Source organism: Hyperolius riggenbachi, unplaced genomic scaffold, assembly GCF_040937935.1.
Source record: "Hyperolius riggenbachi isolate aHypRig1 unplaced genomic scaffold, aHypRig1.pri scaffold_182, whole genome shotgun sequence".
Taxonomy (NCBI): Eukaryota; Metazoa; Chordata; class Amphibia; order Anura; family Hyperoliidae; genus Hyperolius; species Hyperolius riggenbachi.
Genome location: NW_027152393.1, coordinates 15,426 through 38,000, shown reverse-complemented (window position 1 = coordinate 38,000; position 22,575 = coordinate 15,426). Strand labels below are relative to the sequence as shown.

General features: G+C 43.4%; 1 protein-coding gene across 1 annotated transcript; it reads right to left on the bottom strand.

Moving 5' to 3' along the window:
• Positions 1–1,279: 1,279 nt before the first annotated feature.
• On the bottom strand, positions 1,280–21,856 carry LOC137543723 (prolactin-like). Its single transcript, XM_068264852.1, has 7 exons — positions 21,270–21,856; positions 17,904–18,091; positions 13,751–13,836; positions 9,803–9,984; positions 5,532–5,639; positions 2,953–3,114; positions 1,280–2,478 (listed from the first exon to the last, which is right to left on the bottom strand). The coding sequence occupies exons 3-7, from the start codon at positions 13,779–13,781 to the stop codon at positions 2,293–2,295; spliced, it is 669 nt and encodes a 222-aa protein (XP_068120953.1). The 5' UTR covers positions 13,782–13,836; positions 17,904–18,091; positions 21,270–21,856; the 3' UTR covers positions 1,280–2,292.
• Between the last annotated feature and the right edge of the window lie 719 nt (positions 21,857–22,575).

Sequence of the window (22,575 nt, the reverse complement as noted above, 5' to 3'; positions counted from 1 at the left end):
AGTTAAAAGCCGGGGTCTTAGTTCACAGGAATGCATTCTCTTGCTTAGTCACCTACACTGCGCAGAAGTATCCAGGTAAATGTAGGTGGCACTACATTCTGCTGCTCTGGCCCCAGCAGAGATGACACTCTGCCATAGTAAAACAATGTTATGTAGGTATGCATCACATGGCAGGTATGAAATTATGGTAGGGAAAGCTTTGTTTAGGTTATTGGCACTGAAAGCATAATGAAATAAATTCTGATACTGAATAGGTACAGCTACAAAATAACACACACCACTTGGTAAACAATGCTGAGTCCTATACATTTCACATGCTTTATTTGTTTATCAGTCACATCTATCAGTCTGTCACTGCCATTTATATGTTTTGCTTTTACAGTAGATCAAAATATATCATCTATAGCTTTACAAAAAAAAAATATTCTCTAAAATATATTGAATGAAATCTATGCCAGATAAAGTATCTATTTTGACCTCCTTGAAAGACTTATTGGCACTCTTGTAAAGGCACAGATGGAATGTTGAGGTATAACATGGTTCTGCTGGGATGGGGGCCAGGAAAGCGACACGCACCAGAGGAAGATGGTAATATTAGACTGTCTCATTGTTTGGGGACTGGGTGGCCACACAGCTGTATGTGACAGGCCAAAGCTACAGAACAAACAAGGACATTTTTAAGTTATGTTCTCTACATCATTAGATAGAGGTTAACTGGCTCGGGACCACCGATGAGTTAAAACTACGCAGCACTTGTGGCTGCCTAAAGGCTCGTACACATGTCATACTGAAGCCAACGACGGGTCCGGCGGATCGCTCAGAAACAGCCTTATCAGTCCACCAACAGACTGTACACACGCTGTACAGTCTGCTAAAAACCCGCCCAGCAGGAGGTGCCGATGGACCCGTCGTTGGCTTCAGTTTGACGTGTGTACGAGCCTTTAAGCTTGATGTGGCGTGGTTGTAACGCCAGAGGCTCCCGTGCACGGGACGCAACAAGCGCATCCCCGCCAGGCGCCAGAACAGATCTTCAGACAACAGATTTCCATACATCGGTCAGGAGTCATTTTCATTGGTTCCTGACCGTCTGATCACTGTGAGCCAATCACAGTGATCAGGAAGTGTAAAATTAAAAAAATGTTCTGGTTCTTAAGGGACCAGAGCATGGTGGTCCCAAATGGATTAAGGAAGATGTTGATCATGAATTTAATTAGTAAATTATTAGCAAATCTGAGCATATTTACTCATTAGCTTTTTAATTTTGCATTTTAACACAGTCACACAGTTTTTCTGGTTCAGTGTGGTGTAACTCAGTAGACAATAAAAGTAGCACAGTAAATAAAATGCATCTAACAGTGTACGGTGTATTATCATTGCACACTGCATTGCATTAGAGAAAGAGAGAAGGGCCCCATTTAAAACAATGGGTCATTTTGCACTGAGTACTGTGTGTTATGTTAAAATGCAGTGCTACATGCGTTACCGGAGTTGCTGTGAATGAACCTTTTCGGTCAAAAGTTAAATATCTAGGGAGAGGGAGGCCTCTGGATCCTGTAGAGGCCTCCCACGCCTTCCTCCATTTCACCGTTGCCAAGCACGGACCCCCCAAAGGAATCTGACAAGCTTTTGTCAGATTCTACGCTCACTACCACCCTCCTCTTCAAGCATGAGCACAGCTGTACTACCTATGTGCAAGCTCGGCCGCGACTCCACAGTAAGCTGGAGCCACATGTGCATAAGCAGCTCCGTGCTACGGCACAGGCGTGAAGGCGCAGCGCAATCTCGTTCGTGCATGAAGAGGAGCAAGGTTGCGATTGGCAGGAGGGTCTCAGGCAGGCAGAGGACGGCATGGAATATTTTACTTAGGTAAGTATTTAAGTTTTGACCCTAGGTTCAACAACTGTTGGGCAGACCTCACTAGTTTGCGGAGCTCAGGGAGAGACCTGGCAGATCTCCAAGTCAGGGAACTTAAAAGCCTCCTTGATTGTTTGGCGATTGACAATTGATTGGGAAAGGTCACTCTGGGAGATCAAGTGGGCTGAAGCATGAAGAAATATTCAGTGGAGCACTGTGACAAGCTAGGACATGATTTATATATGGCAGATATGTACCTTATGTGCAATCATGTATGGCCAGCATTATTCGGGTGTGCAAAACATCCAGTAACTAACAGCAGCCAAATGGCCTTCTCTGCTGTGAGTGCTGTGAAGGGACGTATGTTAGGTAGAACTGACAAGTGAGAAAAGGGGGGAAACAGGACAAGAGTGCGGTAGAACACTGCTGATTACTCTGCTAGCAGTTACTGGCATGGACCATGCGGCATCGTAGGATCTTCAGGTAGTTGTCGATCTTGTGAGAGTCCCTGCGGAAACAGTGCAACAAGTGGTAGATGGAGAACATCTGAGACTCTCCCGGTGGCACTGGAGCATCTATAGGGCCCATCCATTGCGGGAAAAACTCATCAAGATCAGTCATCATCTGTGAAGTGAAATACATTGATATCATGTTTTTTATCAATGCAAGTTACAATATGATGGCTGGAGTGTTGTGGTGGGCTGCGATATCACACTGCTTCATGCATTTCCATACATTGTTAAGGATTTTTCCATTCAGTACAGTTCTTTTCGGCCACAGCAATGCATATAGCAATGGCCACATGCATTTAATATGTGAACAACCAGGGATGTAACTACAAAATCACAAGGCATTTCAGCAAAGCTTTGATTCCCCACACCCACAATTCATATCCCCATTGTCGTCCCAACCACAGTGACCTCTAGTGCTTGGAGGTCCATCCTCTGGTTGTAATATAACCAGTGAGGAAAACATGATCCCTTCCCACAGTGTAGCTGCGGTACCCAATTTAAAACCCCTGGATTAATATTTTGTTAAAATTACTTCCTGATATGTGTTCTTTGTAGCATTCCTTGTAGTAATCAAATAGCTACTTACCCTTCCTGAGATTCTGTCTATTCCTCCCTGAAGTATCCGTGTGTGTTCTTCAGCTTCTTTTGACTTCCTGGTCATGTGATCAGGAGCCGCCATGGACAGGTGTTGCAGTGGCTGGTACCACGAGCGTAGTAACTTGTTTACAAGGCTCAGCAAATCACCGTGCTGGGATACAAAAGAATGTCAATATTGATTGGCCCCCAGATCTAGGTATGGTTTAATTTAGCAATGAGAACTTCCCTTTCCCGGTGTATATGACTGGATATGGCAGCGTACACTCATATACAATGTACAGTGCATACAAAACATGGACACAGAGTTCTAAAGTCAGAGGATGGACGGAAGTGTAAAGGGAACCACCTTTGATGTTTGGAACCACCTGGCTTCCCTCCTGCTCCAGGGTCCCATAGCAGCAACTATGACTATTGCTAAACCTTGCTATAGTGCTGACTCATTCCGTATAGAGTACATTGGACATTTATCATCGTGTTCCCCAGAGTGCCGTCCAGATCGCACTTTGGAGTGAATCTGGACGGCATGCTGCGGATTTCTGCAGCACGCAGCTGAATCACTATAGCCGTGCATGGATGGCTTAGCGCTTCAGGCTCCAGCTACGCAGCAGAATGGCAGCTGATTTGGCTCCCAGTGGAAATAAGCCCTAAGGAGAACTAATGCATGAGATAAACAAATAATGAGTAGATTCATTAAATGCCGGTAATACTGCAGAGCACAAATAGCGCACGGTAGTATTACCGTCACTTCTGCACTAAGCACTGCCAGCCACACCAGTAGCGTGACTTGCTGTACTAGAGCCTAGGTTCTCAACCTGTGGTACACGTTCCCCAGGGGGTACTTCTGATGGTTCCAGGGGGTACTCAGGCTTCATATACTTAACCAAGAATAAGAAATTTAGAGTTTTAGAAAATGATAAATCTTAACACCAAATTAGTGTTTTATTTAATTAAAAGCAATAGTAAATGCTTGTACATTGCTTAGAACCAATTATCATGTATTATGATTAAATATATCTTTGTCAAGGGGTACTTGTGATAATGTTTACTATACTAGGGGGTACTTGGTGAGTACAGGGTTTTAAAAGGGGTACATAGTAATAAAATGATGAGAAACACTGTACTAGAGCACCACAACCATTGCTATGGTAACCTGCATTACTAACTATAAAGCTCGCTAGTAACGCATGTTACCGTAGCAACGGTCGTGCTACTAGTGTAACTCGCGGTGCTGCATGGGGAAGTGATGGTAAGGCTCTGTTCCCACTAGAGTGGAGAATGGACATTTTTTGTCATCCTGCTCCAGTTAAAGGCCCAGAGCTAGCCATGTTGTCACCAGTTTATTCACTGTCACAGCAAGCTACTATTCACTATGCAGTCCACATCTCATCCTCCACTCCAGTTATGCCTGGTACACACCATGCAATTTCCCATCAGAACAATGCGTCAAATCAATAATTTCCTGACAGGTCTGATCGGGAATCTGATCAGATTCGACCCGTCGGTCTCATGGGAATTTGCATGGTGTGTTCCTGGCATCTGTGGCACAGAACTAGCCACTTAGTATCATGCTTCACACTGTCAGCTACTGCTAGCATAATATTATAAGGAACAAGGCTAAAACCACATACGGTATCAGAATCAGACTCATCAGAATATGGGTAACATGGGTAACTAGCAACCTCTGCAGGACTGTTCAGCCAATTGCTTTGTCTCTGTTAATAGCAGGGAGCCTCCTGCTTCTCTTACACGTTCCCTCCATGTAGGACTGTATATGACGTTTAGCGGAATCCACCAGATATGAACTGTCACTGGCTACAGCCAGACTGTCATTTTCTGCTATTTTAACCTAAAGTCTATATAGCTTAAAGTGGGCCTGAACTCTTGCACAGGACAGAAGGAAAACATAAAGAAATGCACCCTGTATGTATTTAGACAGTTGAGTCTGTCTAATTCCCTCTCATCTGTGACTAATCACCAGTGTAATTTGATCTCTCGGCTGTGTCAGATGGCTGTCACAGCAGAGCAGCTAATTGGTAAACATAGGATGTTAACCCTATGTCTGCTTCTATGAAAGAAGGAAAATAGAAACACTGCAGATTTATTGCAGGATTTGCATCAGCTGTAACATATAAATGTTTTTCTTTAAAGGTTATTATGCTGTTGCTTATATTTTAGAGCAGAGAGGAGGCTCTGAGTTCAGGTCCACTTTAACCCTACAAATAATCTTTTTAATGTATTATACCGTTTCTCCTGTTTTAAGTTAATAAACAGTATAAATGCCAAGAATGACCACAAAAAATAATCATGTGGTATGAAAATCATCCAAAAAAATGTTATATAAAATGTCATTTGGGCTGGAATTTTAAGCTGATTCCCTATTGTTCTCTAAAGTAATACAAAGCCATTCCTGGAGTCCATAACCCATAAATGTGGAGAGAATATCAAGAGAAAAAACATATTGTTGGCCCATTAGACTGAAAGACATTGAAGGTGCCAAACTTTGAGAATAAGCCTGATCATAATAATATAGTATAGTGGTAACAGCTGAGCTTAATTAGATGAACGTACTTGCAGCTGTAGCGCCTGCTCCTTGTCCTCTGGAGTATTGAGAGTAGAGGTGTGGCAGTTGTTTAAAGCATTCCCTAGTAAATGGCGACCCTGAGGGTACTGATGATCCTGCAAATAACAACAATAATACATTTATTCTATGAATACTGTCTCATCACACCATTATCTGGGTTGACCAGCATCTTCTCAAACTTGTGTCTACAAGCAGGGCAGGATTTACCATAAGGCACTGTAGGCTCGTGCCTACAGGCGTCTGATGATGGAAAGGCGGCTTGCTCCCCTCCCCAAGCACCTCCCTCCCTCCTTCCATATGCAGAGTTATGATGAGAGTGTATATGAGAGATTACTCACCCAGCTCTCAGTATTCCACTGAAGAGATCTCCCTTCAGTTCGAGACTTGGGTGCACCTGTAACTACCTAATCCTTGGGGGCACCTCTAGCTACTTAATATTGAGGGTACTTCTGGCTACCTAATGCTAAGGGGCCTGTAGTTACCTGTATGATGGGTAAGGGAAGTAGGGGAGAAGTGACAGCTGGGCCAGCCAGCAAACGTGTGGTTTGGCAGGGGTTTGTAGTTTCATGAAGGGCAAAGTCTAAGATGGCAGGACATCTGTGCCTATAGGCTCCTGTGATGTAAATCCGGGCCTGTCTACACGTGTCACTAAACCCCAAATGACCAATTCATGATTGTTACGTGGAGTTTCCTTCCCACTACTGTTTATTGCTTCCTGCGTTCATTTCTCAATCCAGCTCACCCAAAAATAAAAACAGTTGAATTTTGCACTTTCTACAAAAATTTTTTTCCAGTTTGTATGACCTGCAGCCATTTGTTAACATGAGCTATTCCTTCCCACCACTAAGATGTCACTAATGGGAGATGGGTGTGGTTATGCACAAAGAAAGAAAGAAAGGCCAATTCACATGGGCAGCTGAATGTACCTGTCAGTTGCTTCATATGGGCGTTTCAGATGTGTACATCCCATGCAGGCGGATCAGCTAAATTTGGCGTGATCATTTGGGCACGACAATAGCACGTAATAAGAATTAGGGTTATAGTGGAGCTCAGTAATTAATTTGGGTGTCAGAGCTCAAATTAGAAAAAAATACTGGTGCCCCCCGGGGTGCAACAACACAGTGGGGAATAGTATTTAACGTGGCCCTGAGTTTCAGCGGGAGCAGGGTGGCAATTATACTGGCGTTTGGTGACTCAAGGCCCTAATGTCTAATCTACATTGATGATACATGATACATTGCCAATGCTCCAACAGTGATCTCTCTGCTGATAATCGATGAGTTGATATTTTTCCAGAATTACATTTACATACCACTTTCAACTGGGCCAGTCAGAATCATCTCTCACCTGAAGTGGGACGGATATTGAGGCTGACATATTTATTTTCTTGTAAACAATACCAATTGCCTTGCAGTCCTGCCGATCTTTTGCCTCTAATACTTTGTTATAGGTCTTAAAGTACCCCTAAACTGATTTATTATAAACATACTTTTAATACAGTTTTATTTGTTATAGCACTGGCCTCCTTCTCCTCCAGCACCCCCTGCACCCCCCACTATACTCAGCTGGGCAGAGAGGAAGTGGCAGTACTTCCTGCTCTTTGCCCATCCTTAGGAACGCCCCCTCCACTCGCTGCTTATAGTTGCCGATGGTGTTACTTCACACAGCTGCCACTTCCTCCCCGTCCATAATCGACGTTTTGCTCAGTCGAAGATTACAGCTGAGAAGGGCAGGGGGTGCTGGAGGGGGAGGATGGCGCTGTGACATTTGTCAAAGCACCACAAATATAACTGTATTAAAAGTATGTTTATAATAAACCGGTCAGGGGTACTTTAAATTAGCATATGCAGATCAGATGGTTCTGACAAATCTGACAAGATTAGCCACATGCTTGTTTTAGCAAGAAGTTTTGAATCAGGATGATACCATTTATTGGCTAACTTAGAGATGGATAAACAGTGAGCTTTCGACTTATAAAAAGCCTTCGTCAGACTGGTTCCTGACCAAAACTGAAAAACACATGTTTCTCCTCTGTATGTCAGTGTATATAAGCTGTGTTTTTCAGTTTTGGTCAGGAACCAGTCCGACAAAGGCTTTTTATAAGTCGAAAGCTCACTGTTTATCCATCTCTAAGTTAGCCAATAAATGGTATCATCCTGATTCAAAACTTCTTGCTTTTACTCATGGCTAACACGGTACAACACTTTACTGCTTATGCTTGTTTTAGGAGTGTGATTCCGACACTACTGCATAGATCAGTAGGACTGCCAGGCAACTGGTGTCTTTTTGAAAGGGAATTAAATATGGAAGCCTCCATATACCTTATTTACTTCAGGTTCTCTTTAAATCTGCATGCAACTTGAAAAAAAAAATGTAGTATCTCATTGACCTCTCGTTGATCTCTAGTGATCTCTAGTGGGATGAGATGCCTTCTTGTTCTTTGAAAGTCGTGTACCCATCTGTGGTCTTTGGAAGTGTTCCTAGTTTTCAGAACTGTGCTAGATATTATTATAAATTGTTAATCTTCATTATGCATTTTATATTAATATTTCATCCAAAGCAGTGAAGCACATTTAATAGATAAGACGACCGTCATCTAGTTATATGAAATGTGCTGTAATCGGATATACAGCGTAAACATGGCTTTGTAGATTTTGTGCTAGACAAAATCAGATAAACCAAGTGAGCAATAAGAAGTCTCTTAAAGAGATTTGGCAGCTTGGCGCTGTATAGTAATATATGACAACCCCAAGAGCAATGATGCACACAGTGTGGTCATTGTGTGTCACTTGCTCCAGGTGGTCACTGCCAGCCCTGTTACTTGAGTCCAGACAGTTGTCCAGCAGCCAGGTGGGGGCACTCCAGCACATATCATAGTTACATAGTTACTTGGGTTGAAAAAGTGCATACGTCCATCAAGTTCAACCAGAGAACAAAGTACAACACCAGCCTGCTCCCTCACAAATCCCTGTTGATCCAGAGGAAGGCGAAAAACCCTTACAAGGCATGGTCCAATTATCCCCAAAAGGGAAAAATTTCCTTCCCGACTCCATATGGCAATCAGATAAAATCCCTGGATCAACATCATTGGGCATTCTTAGCAATTGTAGCCATGGATGTCTTTCAACGCAAGGAAAGCATCTAAGCCCCCTTTAAATGCAGGTATAGAATTTGCCATAACTACTTCCTGTGGCAATGCATTCCACATCTTAATCACTCTTACTGTAAAGAACCCTTTCCTAAATAAATGGCTAAAACATTTTTCTTCCATGCGCAGATCATGAGAACACCATCAATATTACAATATTATGAATTGAAATAAATTGAGATATTGAAGTATTTCATATTCTGCAAATGAACTAAAGTCACAAAACAAAAAAATCAGATTACAGGATTTTTATGTAGTATAGATAATTTGGGTGCCCCACCATAGGCCACAATGCAATTTGCAGCTATGATGATGTGGAGGGTGTAATTTAAAGAAAAAACATAGAATCCAGGCTCATCATGAATCAAATAACAAATGTGAAAACCAGCAGAATGGTGGCACGCTAACTGTAGCAATACGCAGTGTTGCAGTTTAGTCACTAGGTGTCTCTCTACTATTATTAAAGATTTTGTACAACTTGTTGGTTCCTCCATACGTGTGTGTAATGGTCACAGGTCTTGCGAAAAGCATGATTTAAACCTATCACTTCAAATCTACCATGTGAGTCTGCAAATAGAACTAACCTAACATAACAAACACTAGCCTTACAGCCCTGGGTCCCCAGTTCGAATCCCAGCCAGTGCAAAGAGTTTTGTATGTTCTCCCCGTGTCTGTGTGGGTCTTCCTCTCGCCACGCCAGTTTCCTCCAACATCCCAAAAACATACAGATAAATTCATTGGCTTCCACCTAAACTGGCTGTAGACAAGGATTAACGTATGACTATGGTAGAGATTAGATTGTGAGCACCCCTGAGGGACAGTTAGTGACATGACTACTATGTAAATAGCTCTGCCTAAAATGGCACTATATAAATACTAAATAAAATAATACTAATAATAAAAAATGACTTCCACCATCTATAACAAGTGTGACTTACGACACCACCTTCTCTGGAGGGGCAGCCCCTTATCAGGAGGAAGGGAATGTCGTTGGGGCCCCCCACAGCCCTTGAGGCTGTAGGAGCTGCTCCCTCTATGGTCCCTTGCCTCTGGGAGGGGTGTCTGTCTGTAGCACTACTTTGTTGGGTTGCTGGCTTTAGATATACTTACAAAGTCATCAAACATTTCAGTGGAGAGAGAATGGATGTAATGTGAGAGACGAACTGCCCTATCAAACAGATCGCTGAGCAGAACTTGGCACTGAAGAGTCCCTGGGGTACAGACTGGATTGGACAAGACCACCTTTCTCACCAGAACCAAATTGGAGATCAGAAGTGCAAAGAAAAACCTTCCTGCAACAAAAAAGTTATAGTAACATTATGAATGCAAATTAACGTGGGGTTATATTCACGATTCAGGGTGGGATTATATTCAGAGCTCAGTGTGAGATTATATTCATAACTCAGCATGGGATTATGTTTACAGCTCAGCATGGGATTATATTCCTAACTCAGGAGACATCTCAAGCTCACTCCAACCTGAATTATCGCAAATTCTTTCTGTTTTAGGAAAGCAAACTTTTGTTTTTCTTAACATCTTAGTAAGGGGGCTTTTAGGACCATTGTAGTCCTTTACACACTCCAATAAGTTCTGGGTCACCATGAGCTTGCTGGTTAGTCTGTATTACAGACTGAACAGAGGCGCCAAAAGAGTAAAAACAGTGTTTAAAATACTTAAAATTGCTTAGGAGGCAGTGGTGGACTTACCTCCTCCAAGCAGACACAAAAACTGTGTAGTTCAACATAAGTAAATTTATTGGTACACTCCAGGGTTTTTATACAACGCGTTTCGCAGGTCTGTACCCGCTTCTTCAGGCAGTAGAGGTAGGAGTACACAGCAATATGTCAGAATCACACCTTGCGCCTTTGGCCTCAAAATTGCAAACACACACAATGTCATTTTTTTCAATATTGATTTGCATTTTTCTGTGCGACTTTTATATTTGATGGTGTGTTTTTTTTTTTTTTTATTCATTTAGTTTCCATAAAAAAGAAGTGAAACCACAAGAAAATCGCATAGCACCTTGCTGGGCATGCATTTTTTTGCGCTCCCACTGACTTAATCGAAACACAGTCACACAAATGGAGCGGGGACAGCATTTGCTTTCCAGGAAAAATTAGATTGAATAACAAGAATTGCAATGTTTCCAGTATTCTGGCAGTGACGTGATCAGCGTCAAAAAATTTGAATGAATTGTTATCAGTGGATAAAGGCCCTAGAAATCTGCCAGACATGGTTTTAGCTAACAGAGCCAGAGATAGTTAAATATTTACATAGTTAGTTTAGATGAAAAAAGACGTCTGTCCATCAAGTTCAACCTGAGAAAAAAAAACACACTCACCATCCTGAACACATATTCCAGTTGATCCAGGGAAGGCGAAAAACCTTAGGTCTGGACCAATTAGCCTTAAAAGAGAAAAATCTTTCCCGACTCCAGATGGCAGTCAGATGATCCCTGGATCAACTCTCCTGGGAATTAACTAATAATTATAGCCATGGATGCCCTTCAATGCAAGGAAATCACCCAAGCCCTTCAGAGGTAATGGGGCCCTAGGAAAGGAAGTAGGTTTAGCATCTCCTTGTGATATTTTTGGTAATCCGAAGTAAAGAGGGGTCAGAGAAGGTGGCAGGTGGGCCCTTTGACACCCAATAGGCCCCAAGCACCTGCCTAGGTTGCCTGGTGGATGATCCTGCTCTGAACAGAGCAATCACTCTCTCCCTGCATGCCCATGTAGAGCCTTTCAGGCTGACTGACTGGGTGTGAGCAGGCCATATGGCAGTCACTGGAGAACCATAAACTGGTGCAGTAACTATTTTGGGATTTTGCAAAGCCTACAACACATTTTTTACAAAGCATTTATGCAAAATTAATTAAAAATAACGTTCCATATAAATTCATTTGATAAACTATAAACTATGGCATGCATATCAGTAAATATAGTAGAGGGACAGTCAATACAGAGGTGATTTTATTTATCCATAGGTGAACCATGGTGTGCTCAGACATCCACTGGCTTCTTACTTGGACTTGGGCTAGCCCATCTCCTCATGGGGATTCTCAGGCAGGGGTCACACTTACCGGCTTTCGTACGCGTTTTCTGCACAGAAAAACTGACTTCAACTGAGAACTCATGTTAATCAATGAGCTAGGTCACACTTTAATGCAGATTTCGCATGCAGAAAAAAAACTGACATCTTGCGCAATTTGTCAGTTTTCTCTATAAATTACATTAGCTGTTGTAAGGTAGAGGTCACATTTGTCTTTCAGTTTTCTGAAAAGTGTAGAAACTGAAAGACAAGTGTGACCCCTGCCTCAGGGTTTTCTTTATTTTCAAAAGCACTTAGTGAATGGCAGTTGCTCTGTCCAACTGCCACAGAATTGTACAGTGAACAGGCAGGCTGGCTAACATCATTGTATAAATCCTTTTCAGGAATTGTCTTTACAAAGAAAAAAGGCCATGTCGAGAATCCCTCATGAAGATATGGACTAGTCCAAAACCTGTCGGTTCTGTCAGATTTCTACTACCTACTGTAAGTGACAGCAATAAAGGAGAAAAATAATTTATGGCTCATTTTACTCTGAAAGAAACATACTTCTTATTTGTATGTGTTTACATGTATTTAACATTTTAAATTTTTTTGTGATAGTGGTCCTTTAAGGATCAAAGAATTGATCAGGTGTCAGAGCAAAGCTACGTACACACTTGCGACAACGATCGTTCGTTGTAAACAATGAACGATCTTTTAACGACTTGCCGACCGCACGCTTATACCGTGCGTCGGCAAAGTGGCAGCTGCAGGACCAGCGACGCAGTACTGCGTCGCCAGCTGCAGGCTGATTAATCAGGAAGCAGCCGCTCGCGCGAGCGGCTGCTTCCTGTCAAATCACGGCGGGGGGCTCCGTGAATAGCCTGCGGGCCGCCGATGGCGGCTCGCAGGCTAAATGTAAACACAAGCGGAAATAATCCGCTTTGTTTACATTTGTACGGCGCTGCTGCGCAGCAGCGCCGTAAGGCAGATCGGCAATCCCCGGCCAATCAGCGGCCGGGGATCGCCGCCATGTGACAGGGGACGTCCTGTCACTGGCTGCACAGGACGGATAGCGTCCTGTGCAGCCTCGGTCACCGGGGGGGGGGGGGGGGGGAGCAGGTAGGAGAGGGAGGGGGGAATTTCGCCGCGGAGGGGGGCTTTGAGGTGCCCCCCCCCGCCAGCCACACGCAGGCAGAAGAGATCAGACCCCCCCTGCACATCATCCCCATAGGGGGGGAAAAAGGGGGGCAATCTGATCTCTCTGCCTGCACCCTGATCTGTGCTGGCGGCTGTAGAGCCCACCCAGCACAGATCACTAAAAACCACGCTGGTCCTTAAGGGGGGGTAAAGGGTGGGTCATCAAGTGGTTAATTGAGGAAAGAACGATCTAAGTAAAGTTAGCTTTTAAAAGTGTGTAACGATCTGATCGTTAGAACGAACGTTACATCACGTAAAGCAACTATTGCGCTTGCGCATCAAAATGAAAAGTTCCATGGAGAAATAGCGAAATGCGCATGTCAAGCCTAGTACGAACGACCGTTTCCAACGATTAACTACTTTTGCAAACGATCGTCATTGGAAAAAATCCGGCAAGCTAGATCGTTCGTTTTTAACGATCTAGCTCATCCGTCGTTCGACTTAATGGTCGTTGGCTGCTTTTTTTTAAACGATCGTCGTTTGAAACGATCGGGGAACGATTGTTTCAAACGACCATAGTCGCATGTGTGTACGCACCTCAAGAGATCAGGTGATGTTGTTGATAACATCTTTAGTTGCAGATATCTATCCTGAGAAAACCCAAAACACCCATGCAAGACAGCGCCAAAGGTGATCAACTTTTCTGGAGATCCACTATCTCTGTCCCCCAACTATTTGTGTGATAACATTTGACCAAGAAGGGACAGGTGAAACAATGCCCATAAGTATAACCCCATAAGCAAATGGAAATCCCATACAGCCTTATAGTAGACAAAATAATAATTGGGTCATAAAATGAAGGTAGGATATGTCTGCAAAATCTGTCCATACCTGTGAATGAAGTTTGTCTTCTGGCAGTCATGGTTGGGTTGACTTCTTTCTGGTTATTATAGGATTATATGTGCTTGTTGCTGACACTATAGGGACACAGGGCTTTATATACATTCAAACCAGTCTCTTTTTCCGTATGTGCCTCTCAGTGACATCACCATGCTAATCAGAAACATGGAACCACATCCATATTTAGGACACTGGCCATTCCGGGGTCAGTGGTGTCTATTTTATAGACTTTACCTTAATCTGCTGCTAAGCTTAGCGGATTACAGAACTTCACAGCTTTAATTACATTACTATGCATAGTTTAGGTAACATACATACTGTACATGCTATGAGGTTGTGATGAAGTTAAATGTATATGACTGATCGTATGTATGCAACTGCATCTAGTTTCTGATGAGTATGGTGATGTCACCACACCTTTCATGGAGCTGTTAGGCCAAAACTAAACTTCAACTATCAATTTCCTTACAACAACTGAAATAGTTACATTTTGTAGTTCAGATGAAGAAATCTGGAAACCTATTTTCCTAGAGGAAACAGTATTTAAAATAAGCACAGCTATGGATCTCACATATGTAAATCCTAACCCATCCACCTGGAAACCTGAGAAGGACCTATCATATGAAAGGAATACTTAAAGCACACCTCCGGTGTTCCTCTATTCTGGTCTGGTATGCTGGCTCCTCCACCAGGGATGGATACAAATTACAGAGGGTCATCAGATCAGTGCAGAGGATTATAGGGAGATCCCTCCCCTCGCTGGAAGATTCTACACAACTCCATATTGCGCTCCAGAGGGTTGAGGATTACCCACGACCCCTCACAATCTGGCCAATGCTTCTTAGGTTGGCTACCACCAGGCCGCAAGTTTTGGGCCATCTCAACCAGAACTTCAAGGCATAGGAACTCTTTCTTCCTCTCGGCAGTAAGCCTCTTGAACTTCCTCCATGCCCTCCCACCTCCATCGCCTTCTCCGCTCACTTTCTTTCCTCCTAAGGTTGCAACTGGTGTTTGGTGAAAACACACTGCTTTCGCACTGAATCTTGCTGACACTGCTGTACTTTGTGTTTATCTGAATAGAATTGTATGTCTGTACTACCTCTCTTTATATGGGCTAATGGTGCCACCATTACCTGAGGGCTGTAGGCCCGCCCCTAAGACTAAGTATACAGTATAGGTGGGTGGGGGTAAGAAGTAGGTAGGTCTGAGTGTCCTGAGGAGGTTTGGGATCACGCGAAACAGCTGTTGACACAGACTCTTTTTACCTTTTGTAACCTGTTCTTGTACCGTGGTTGAATAAAGAATCCTGTTTCTGAGTTCCGGAATCCGCATCTCTTTTGTGACAAGTACTTTGTGCTTTGTTGTACTTAGTGTTGCTCGGATAGTACTTTTTAAAAACCGAATTCATCCGGATTTTCAGATTTCCGGATCCGATTCGGATATCTGAATCTGAACTTTTAGATATCCGCATGAACGCGGATATCCGAACGCATTATCCGCGGATATCCGACCTATTCGGATATCCAAATACACAAACCAGAAGTGCCTTTAAAATGCTTTAAAAACGTTTTTAAAGGTCAAAAACACCTTTCTACCCTCTTTCCCTCTCCTTCCTCCTCCTCCTCCGGAGGAAGATCTTGTCTTACGGGGATGTGTAGGATGTCAAAAGCACGCTCAAATACATTGGCCGGGAGTCAAACCCAGGTCAACTGCTTGGAGGGCAGCTATGCACACCAACACTACAGGCTGAAGCGAGCCTAGCTGGCCTGGGAAGGATGAAAAGCTAGGTGGCCATGCAACCATTCCTGCTAACCTAAAGCTTACTTGTGTCTTACAACACCTTGGCTAAGGACCAGGGGTGGTTTGCCTGATCTGTGCTGCGTGGACTCCCCCGGCGCTCCGTCCCTCTCCCTCCCTCTCCCTTTCCCTCTGAGCGGTGCAGGACGGATATCCATCCTGCGCATTGTAGGATAGGCTTCAGCCTATCATATGCTGGCGATCCCCGGCCAATCAGAGGCCGGGGATCGCCGATCTGCTTTACGGCGCTGCTGCGCAGCAACGCCGTATGATGTAAACAGCTGTGATTTCTTCCCCGTGTGTTTACATTTTGCCGGCGAGCCGCGATCGGCGGCTCTCCGGCTGTTCACGGAGACACCCTCCGTGAACTGACATGGAAAGGCCGCTCTGGTAAACCACTTAAGACCTGCCGACGCCTATGGGCGTTAGCTGGTCGTTAAGTGGTTAAGAAATTTACCAAATCCAATGCTCCAATATGGGGAAGCTTCTCTGTTTGCTGTTTTTTTTTTTTGTTTTTGTTTTTTTTTAAGTGTGGTGTCACAGTTCACTCATCTCTTCAACTACAAGAAAGGCCCAGGAGTAGTCTTAGCTACCGTAATTTCTATGTTACGGCAGGGCCCTTATTACAATTTCTCTTACAGGGCTATGGAAACCGTTTTGCCCATGCGATAAAGCGAGGTGCAGAAATGAAATCATGCCTAGCAGAGGAAGGTTTCGATCCATCAACCTCTGGGTTATGGGCCCAGCACGCTTCCACTGCACCACTCTGCACTAGAGAGAGAGATGAATTTACATGGCTATCTGGGGTTCTCTTCGGACAACTGTTGAACAGTTTCATGCTAGGTTTCATGCTAGGCAGGCTTTGGTGGTATAATGATGAGCATAGCTGCCTTCCGAGCAGGTGACCTGGGTTCGATTCCTGGCCAATGTATGTGAGCTGGCTTTGATTCCTGGCCAATGTATGTGAGCTGGCTTTTGCCATCCTACAAATTCTAACCCGAGAGAGAGAGAGTGTGTGTGTGTGTGTGTGTGTGTGTGTGTGTGTGTGTGTGTGTGTGTGTGTGTGTGTGTGTGTGTGTGTGTGTGTGTGTGTGTGTGTGTGTGTGTGTGTGTGTGTGTGTCTTTTTGCCACCAAACTTGTAATTCGGATATCTGGCAAATCCGCAGATATCTGGGTCGCCTGTCAAACTATCCGCAGATAGCAATCCGGATGTAAAAAAAAATCCGGAATCCAAATCCGAAAGTGTAAAAAAGTTCGGATATTCGGGTTACCCGGATATCTGAAATCCGGATGAGCATCACTAGTTGTACTATCTATATTCCTGTTCCTACTCAGAGCTATGTAAGAGCCAAACCCAATTCCGGGCATGACCCAGTCGTGCTTGATGAATAAATTTTTCTGATTCCCATTCTGATTCAGTAAAAACAAATTGATCTTCTAAAGTGGACAAGTTATAATGGGCCAGCAAATTATATTCAATGTAAGTGTTACCAGAAGCCTATATCAGCCGAGCTCTGGCCCATAGCCCTTTCTCTTGAAGAAAATGGCCCTGACCTTTCTGTATCTCCAGCACTGGAGATCAACTGATGTCAACTAAAGCACATTCAAAATATTCTAGTCAGGTAATTAAAATTATAAGCCAAGATTTTAAGCTGCAAAACATTATTTGACAGGAAAATGTAACATTTAAAGCAATACTGAAGCCAGCTGAAAAAAAAAAAAAATTTACCTACTGTATGTGGAGGGAATGCTCTGGATCCCAAAGAGCCATCCTGATCCTCTCAGTCCCCTTGTTCCTCTGCTGTCCCACACCTTCAAGAGTCCTCAGAAGTACTCACATCCCGAGTGCTCCTGAAAGACAGACGCATCCATACTGCACACATAGGAGCCCGGACTCACTCGTGCACGGTACCAGTCTGCTCGTCTTCTTAAGTACTTGGGGAATGGCCACATAGGTGTTTGACCAAGCGGATTAAAGAACCGGGGCCTGTCAATGGAAGGAGACAATGGAAAGAGGGCTAAGAAGGCTTTTTGAGATCCAGAGCCTTCCCTCTCCATGGGTGAGTATCTAACTTTTCTCAGCTCACTTCAGTACTCTAAAATATCCTATTTTTCACTAATTAGTGCAAATAGAATGTCTTATAAATGACCATTTTGCAGATATGTTCCTACACACACGTGCTGCAGGGTGGTGGTGGTGGTGGTGGTGGTGGTGGGGGGTGCACAAGTCTATGTTTGGGCAGGAAGTGGTTGAGCATTCTGGTAACTAAGAGCCTGGAGATGCGCTTTATAGGAAACCTGAGAAACCTGATACCTGAGAAATAATGTAGAAGCATTTATACTTACATGTGGCTTCCTCCAGCCCCCTTTAGGCCATGGGTTCCCTTGCTGTCCTCCAAAGGATGCTCTTCCGATCCTCTGCCTGGTCTTCTTCTCCAGTCACCTCCAGTCGCGCTGTACTGTGCATGCACGGCTCGGCTGCGTTCCAATCCCGCTTCCATCGCTGGGAGCGCTCTGCATTCTTTGCTCCAGAACTAGGAGAAATCTCATGAGAAACAGTTAATTGAATGAGGGCCAGAGTCAGACACGGCTGATTAGCGACTGAACAACAACATAGATTTACATTGTGTATATCACTGTTACTTGTTTTTCAAACTACACTCAAGGAATATACTGTACAGTGTTGGCTTGCAAGCATAATTCTTTCCAGAAACATGCTTGTTGTAATCCAAAGCACTCTCAAACCAATGCAAATTTCCCCATAAGACTTAATGGAAACTCAGATGATTCATTTAACAATCCAAAAACATTGATAGAAATATGTTTAATACAAAGTACTAAACTGTATAAGTACAAATACACACAGTAAATCAAATTAACCTGCACTTCACTTTCGAAAAGAATTGTGGTGTAAAGCTTCATACCCACCAAATGATTTTTAAGCTAATTATTTTTTTGCGTTGTACAATTTTCCGTGATATCGCGCAACATTGTTTAAATTAAGTTTGTTAAATGATGTTAAACGATGGACGGCTGCACGGGATAATCGTTCGCTTTGAACGACTGCTATGACAGATCCAATCGTGCATGGTCGGAACGCTCGCCACTGAGCCCCGCGGAAATTACCGTGATCGCCCAGCGACACACTTGCACCCGCCGTTTGTACCCCTATTCGAAATTGTGGAACATGGATCGGGGAATGATTATTCGTCAGATCATTCATCACTGTGTATCTCCCCAATCCATCTTCTGCGGTCTTCTGGTGGGCATGAGATGAGGTGATAAGGATTATTGAGTAGGAAGACTTTCACTACATAAAAGAATCAATCACTGGAATCTTTCTTTTATGTGACTTTAACAAAGAACTTATCTAATGACAGTTGTTTTTGCCTCCTTTTGCATCGCTTTTGTGTATTCCATGCATTGAAATAAATGCTTACTAAATAATAAGCCGACGTTTATGAATAGCTTGTGACATAGTGCAGTGAAGTGTAACTGTGATAAATTAGTATGAGTGGCTGCTGTATATGCAAACAGTTACTCTTAATCCTCAATCAATTGCCTCCTTGCAGTAAGGAAGAGAGCTCTATACAAGACCAATGCATATATGAATATCCATAATCAATCTGGAAGCTCTGTCCAGTCCATCCATATACAAAGCAAGCAGTAGATGCTCTATGAAATGCGCAACAACGTAATTACTAAAAGCCGGGACCAACAACATATGATTACTTTATTTGCATGATGTATGAGCTGTAAACTCATGAACTTAGGATGCATTTTGTATACTGTTTATTACTGTGATTGCACAATTGTTTCATAATGACAAGTAATGCTTAAAGTGCCCCTGACCTCATTTTTAAATAAAATGTTTTTACTGATGTTTTATTTGCTGTGCTGTGACATAAATCACAGCACCATCCTTCCCCTTTAGTGACCCCCGTCTCCCGCTCTGCTCAGCCGAAATGCAGAGCTCGATGATGGGCAGGGAGGAAGTGTCAGTACTTCCTCCTCTCTGCCTGTCCTCAGTAGCTCCCCCTCCACTCGCCGCTAATAGTTCCTATCTGTACAGCGTGCTGGGAAGCTGCACTGTGTGAGGTCTTGAGGTAATTAAGCTCAGAATGATCGATAGTGTACTAATAACTGTATTAGTACACTATCGTTCTGAGCTAAATTAGCACAAGACTGCACACAGTGCTGCTCCCCAACGCGCTGTGCAGATAGGAACTAATAGCGGCGAGTGGAGGGGGCGTTACTGAGGACAGGCAGAGAAGAGGAAGTAATGACACTTATTTTCCAACCATCATCAACGTTCTGCTTCAGTCGAATATTTCAGCTGAGCAGAACAGGGGCCGGGGGGACGCTTAAGGTGAGGAAGGTGCTGTGATATATGTCACAGCACAGCAAATAAAAAAAACATTAAAATTGTGTCATTTTACAGCGAGGTTAGGGATACTTTAAAGAGGAACTGTAGCGAAAAGGGCAAAAAATAAATCAATACATTGCAAAGTAAGAAATTAAAAAATAGAAGAGAGATCAAGACATGATTGATATTCGCCATGTAATTTATTCATGTTGTTTGATCCACAATCAGCCGACACGTAATCATCTTTTCTACTGGCAGACATGAAAAATATCAGACAGCACCAACTGCCATTTTATATGCAGAAAAAAGACATCCATGGCAATATAGTCAAAAAGGCTAGATATCCATCCATAATGAATAGCAAAAACTTTATTAGGAATCAAATGACATAAAACAATTAAAATCAACGGTGGTGAAAACAAATACAAGGCATGCAGAAATACAGAAAATACGTACTGATTGATCACAATAGATCACATCCTCCAGGTAACAACAATGATAACTGCAATCGGGCAAGTGTCAGCGCTATTTTGCATAGATAATCAGTGATAATCACCTCTGTGTGATCAGATATGATGCAGCCACCAAATGGTGTATAACCAATTGCAGACACAACTCCAATTCAAAGTTATTGTAATATGAATCTTACCCAGGGATAACAGAGGCGCCAACAGGATAAAAAACACTAAAAGAACTTAAAAACCCATCTTGGTAATAGAGGAAGTAGTGGTGGACTTACCTCCTCCAAGCAGAACATACGACTGTGGATTTTCAGTCAAAACAATTTTATTGGATACTACAAATAAAGTGCAACGCGTTTCGCGGGGTACAAGCTCGCTTCATGAGGCAATAACAGATAGGAGTAAACAGCATCTGCCAGTATCATCAACACTGAGCGCCTCTGTCTCAGCGTTGATGATATTGGCAGATGCTGTTTACTCCTATCTGTTATTGCCTGATGAAGCGGGTTTGTACCCCGCGAAACGCGTTGCACTTTATTTGGAGTATCCAATAAAATTGTTTGGACTGAAAATCCACAGTCGTATGTTCTGCTTGGAGGAGGTAAGTCCATCACTACCTCCTCTATTACCAAGATGGGTTTTTACGTTCTTTTAGTGTTTTTTATCCTGTTGGCGCCTCTGTTATCCTATTATCTACATCAAATCCCCCCTTGGTGGAGGGTTGTACCCTTCCTTCTTCTACTACAGAGAGCGACTTTTTAATCCTGAGTGGGGTCAGGACAATCTTCCCACCTGTTTTGACAGTGGTTGCCTAATTGGTTACCCTGGTTTGTGAGTATTAAATTAATATTATTACTCTTCCAATTTTACATTACCGATACCTACTACAATATATTGGGCTCTTGGTGTTCTCTCTTTTTTTTACCCAGGGATGTAATCACCACCCACACGCCGAGCCTTGTATCACGTCCGTGCTGCTCACGTGTTCCGGACTGTGTCCTTCCTCGGAGATCCTTATCCAATGACAGTTGTTTTTGTCTCCTTTTGCATCGCTCTTGTGTATTCCATGCATTGAAATAAATGCTTACTAAATAATGCCGACGTTTATGAATATCTTGTGACATAGTGCAGTGAAGTGTAATTTACTGTGATAAATTAGTATCAGACATCATATGCATCTATAACCCCATCCCCTAAAAATGCGAAAAGGTTGATTTTTTTTATAGATACACATATGCACAGAGGGAGATACTGGTTGCTTGGCAGTTGGTAACAGACGTTATTTCCCACAATACTACGAGGCTCCCACAATACTACGAGGCTCCCACAATGTGATGTCAGGACCTAGGCGATACGACCTCCCCTTTTGATGATCTATTAGAGAAAAGGTAAAGATTTCTCATGGTAAAAATGGTGTCAGCTACTGATTGGGATGAAGTTCAATCTTTGGTTCCTCTTGTGCTATAGATGGGTAAATAACGTAACCTAGTTTATGTGGACAGTTGAGAAGTGTTTCTGTTACTATTTCTCAACCGCCTTTAGTCAGCCTTCGTCAGCAGTGTATGTGTTTGCAGCAAGTGGTCCAGTGACATGTATAGGATAGGTTTAACCATACCATTAAAAACATCCACACAAGCACCCACCCACCAAAGTTGCAAGCGTCCTTGCAAGTCACATGGCAATCACAATGCATTTGCATGCAAATTTGTTATGGCAGTTCCGCCAACAAGCCTTTTCATACACTACGTGCAGCACTTGGGAACCACTGTCCAACGCCTGTGTTGAGACCTAGCAAGTGCCGCCCGGCTGGTGGACTGGAGCAGCTGACAGGCGGTGAATTCACTACCTTCAGCTGCCAGTGGAAAGCAGGCCTAATACAGGCTGTGGACTGTTCCCCTATAGGCTGCTGGTTCACGAGTCAGATAAAAAGGGCGCCATGCTGCTGAGGACACTTGGGCACCACCATAGGCGTAAGTAACGTGCTGCCGCCGGTGAGCTGGGCGCAGGTTGAGCCGACTGAAGGCTCCCGCTGCTCCTGCTTAAATCCTCGGTGGCGCTAAATACTATTCCTCCTCCAAGTTGTAGCAAGTTGTTGAGGGAGGTTCAATTCGGAGTCTGAATAGTGCTATGACGGCATCCAGCTTCGGTGCTCGGCGCTGAGCACTGGGTACCGAAATAACCTGCTTCGAGC

What these genes read in the sequence shown, in the direction of transcription:
- LOC137543723 (XM_068264852.1), bottom strand. Translation starts at nt 13,781, where the DNA reads ATGACTGCCAGAAGACAAACTTCATTCACAG. An exon ending in CTGAAATGTTTGATGACTTT is followed by an intron (nt 5,640 to 9,802) that starts GTAAGTATATCT and finishes TGTTATTTGCAG; the next exon opens with GATCATCAGTACCCTCAGGG. An exon ending in AGCAGGCGCTACAGCTGCAA is followed by an intron (nt 3,115 to 5,531) that starts GTACGTTCATCT and finishes TTTGTATCCCAG; the next exon opens with CACGGTGATTTGCTGAGCCT.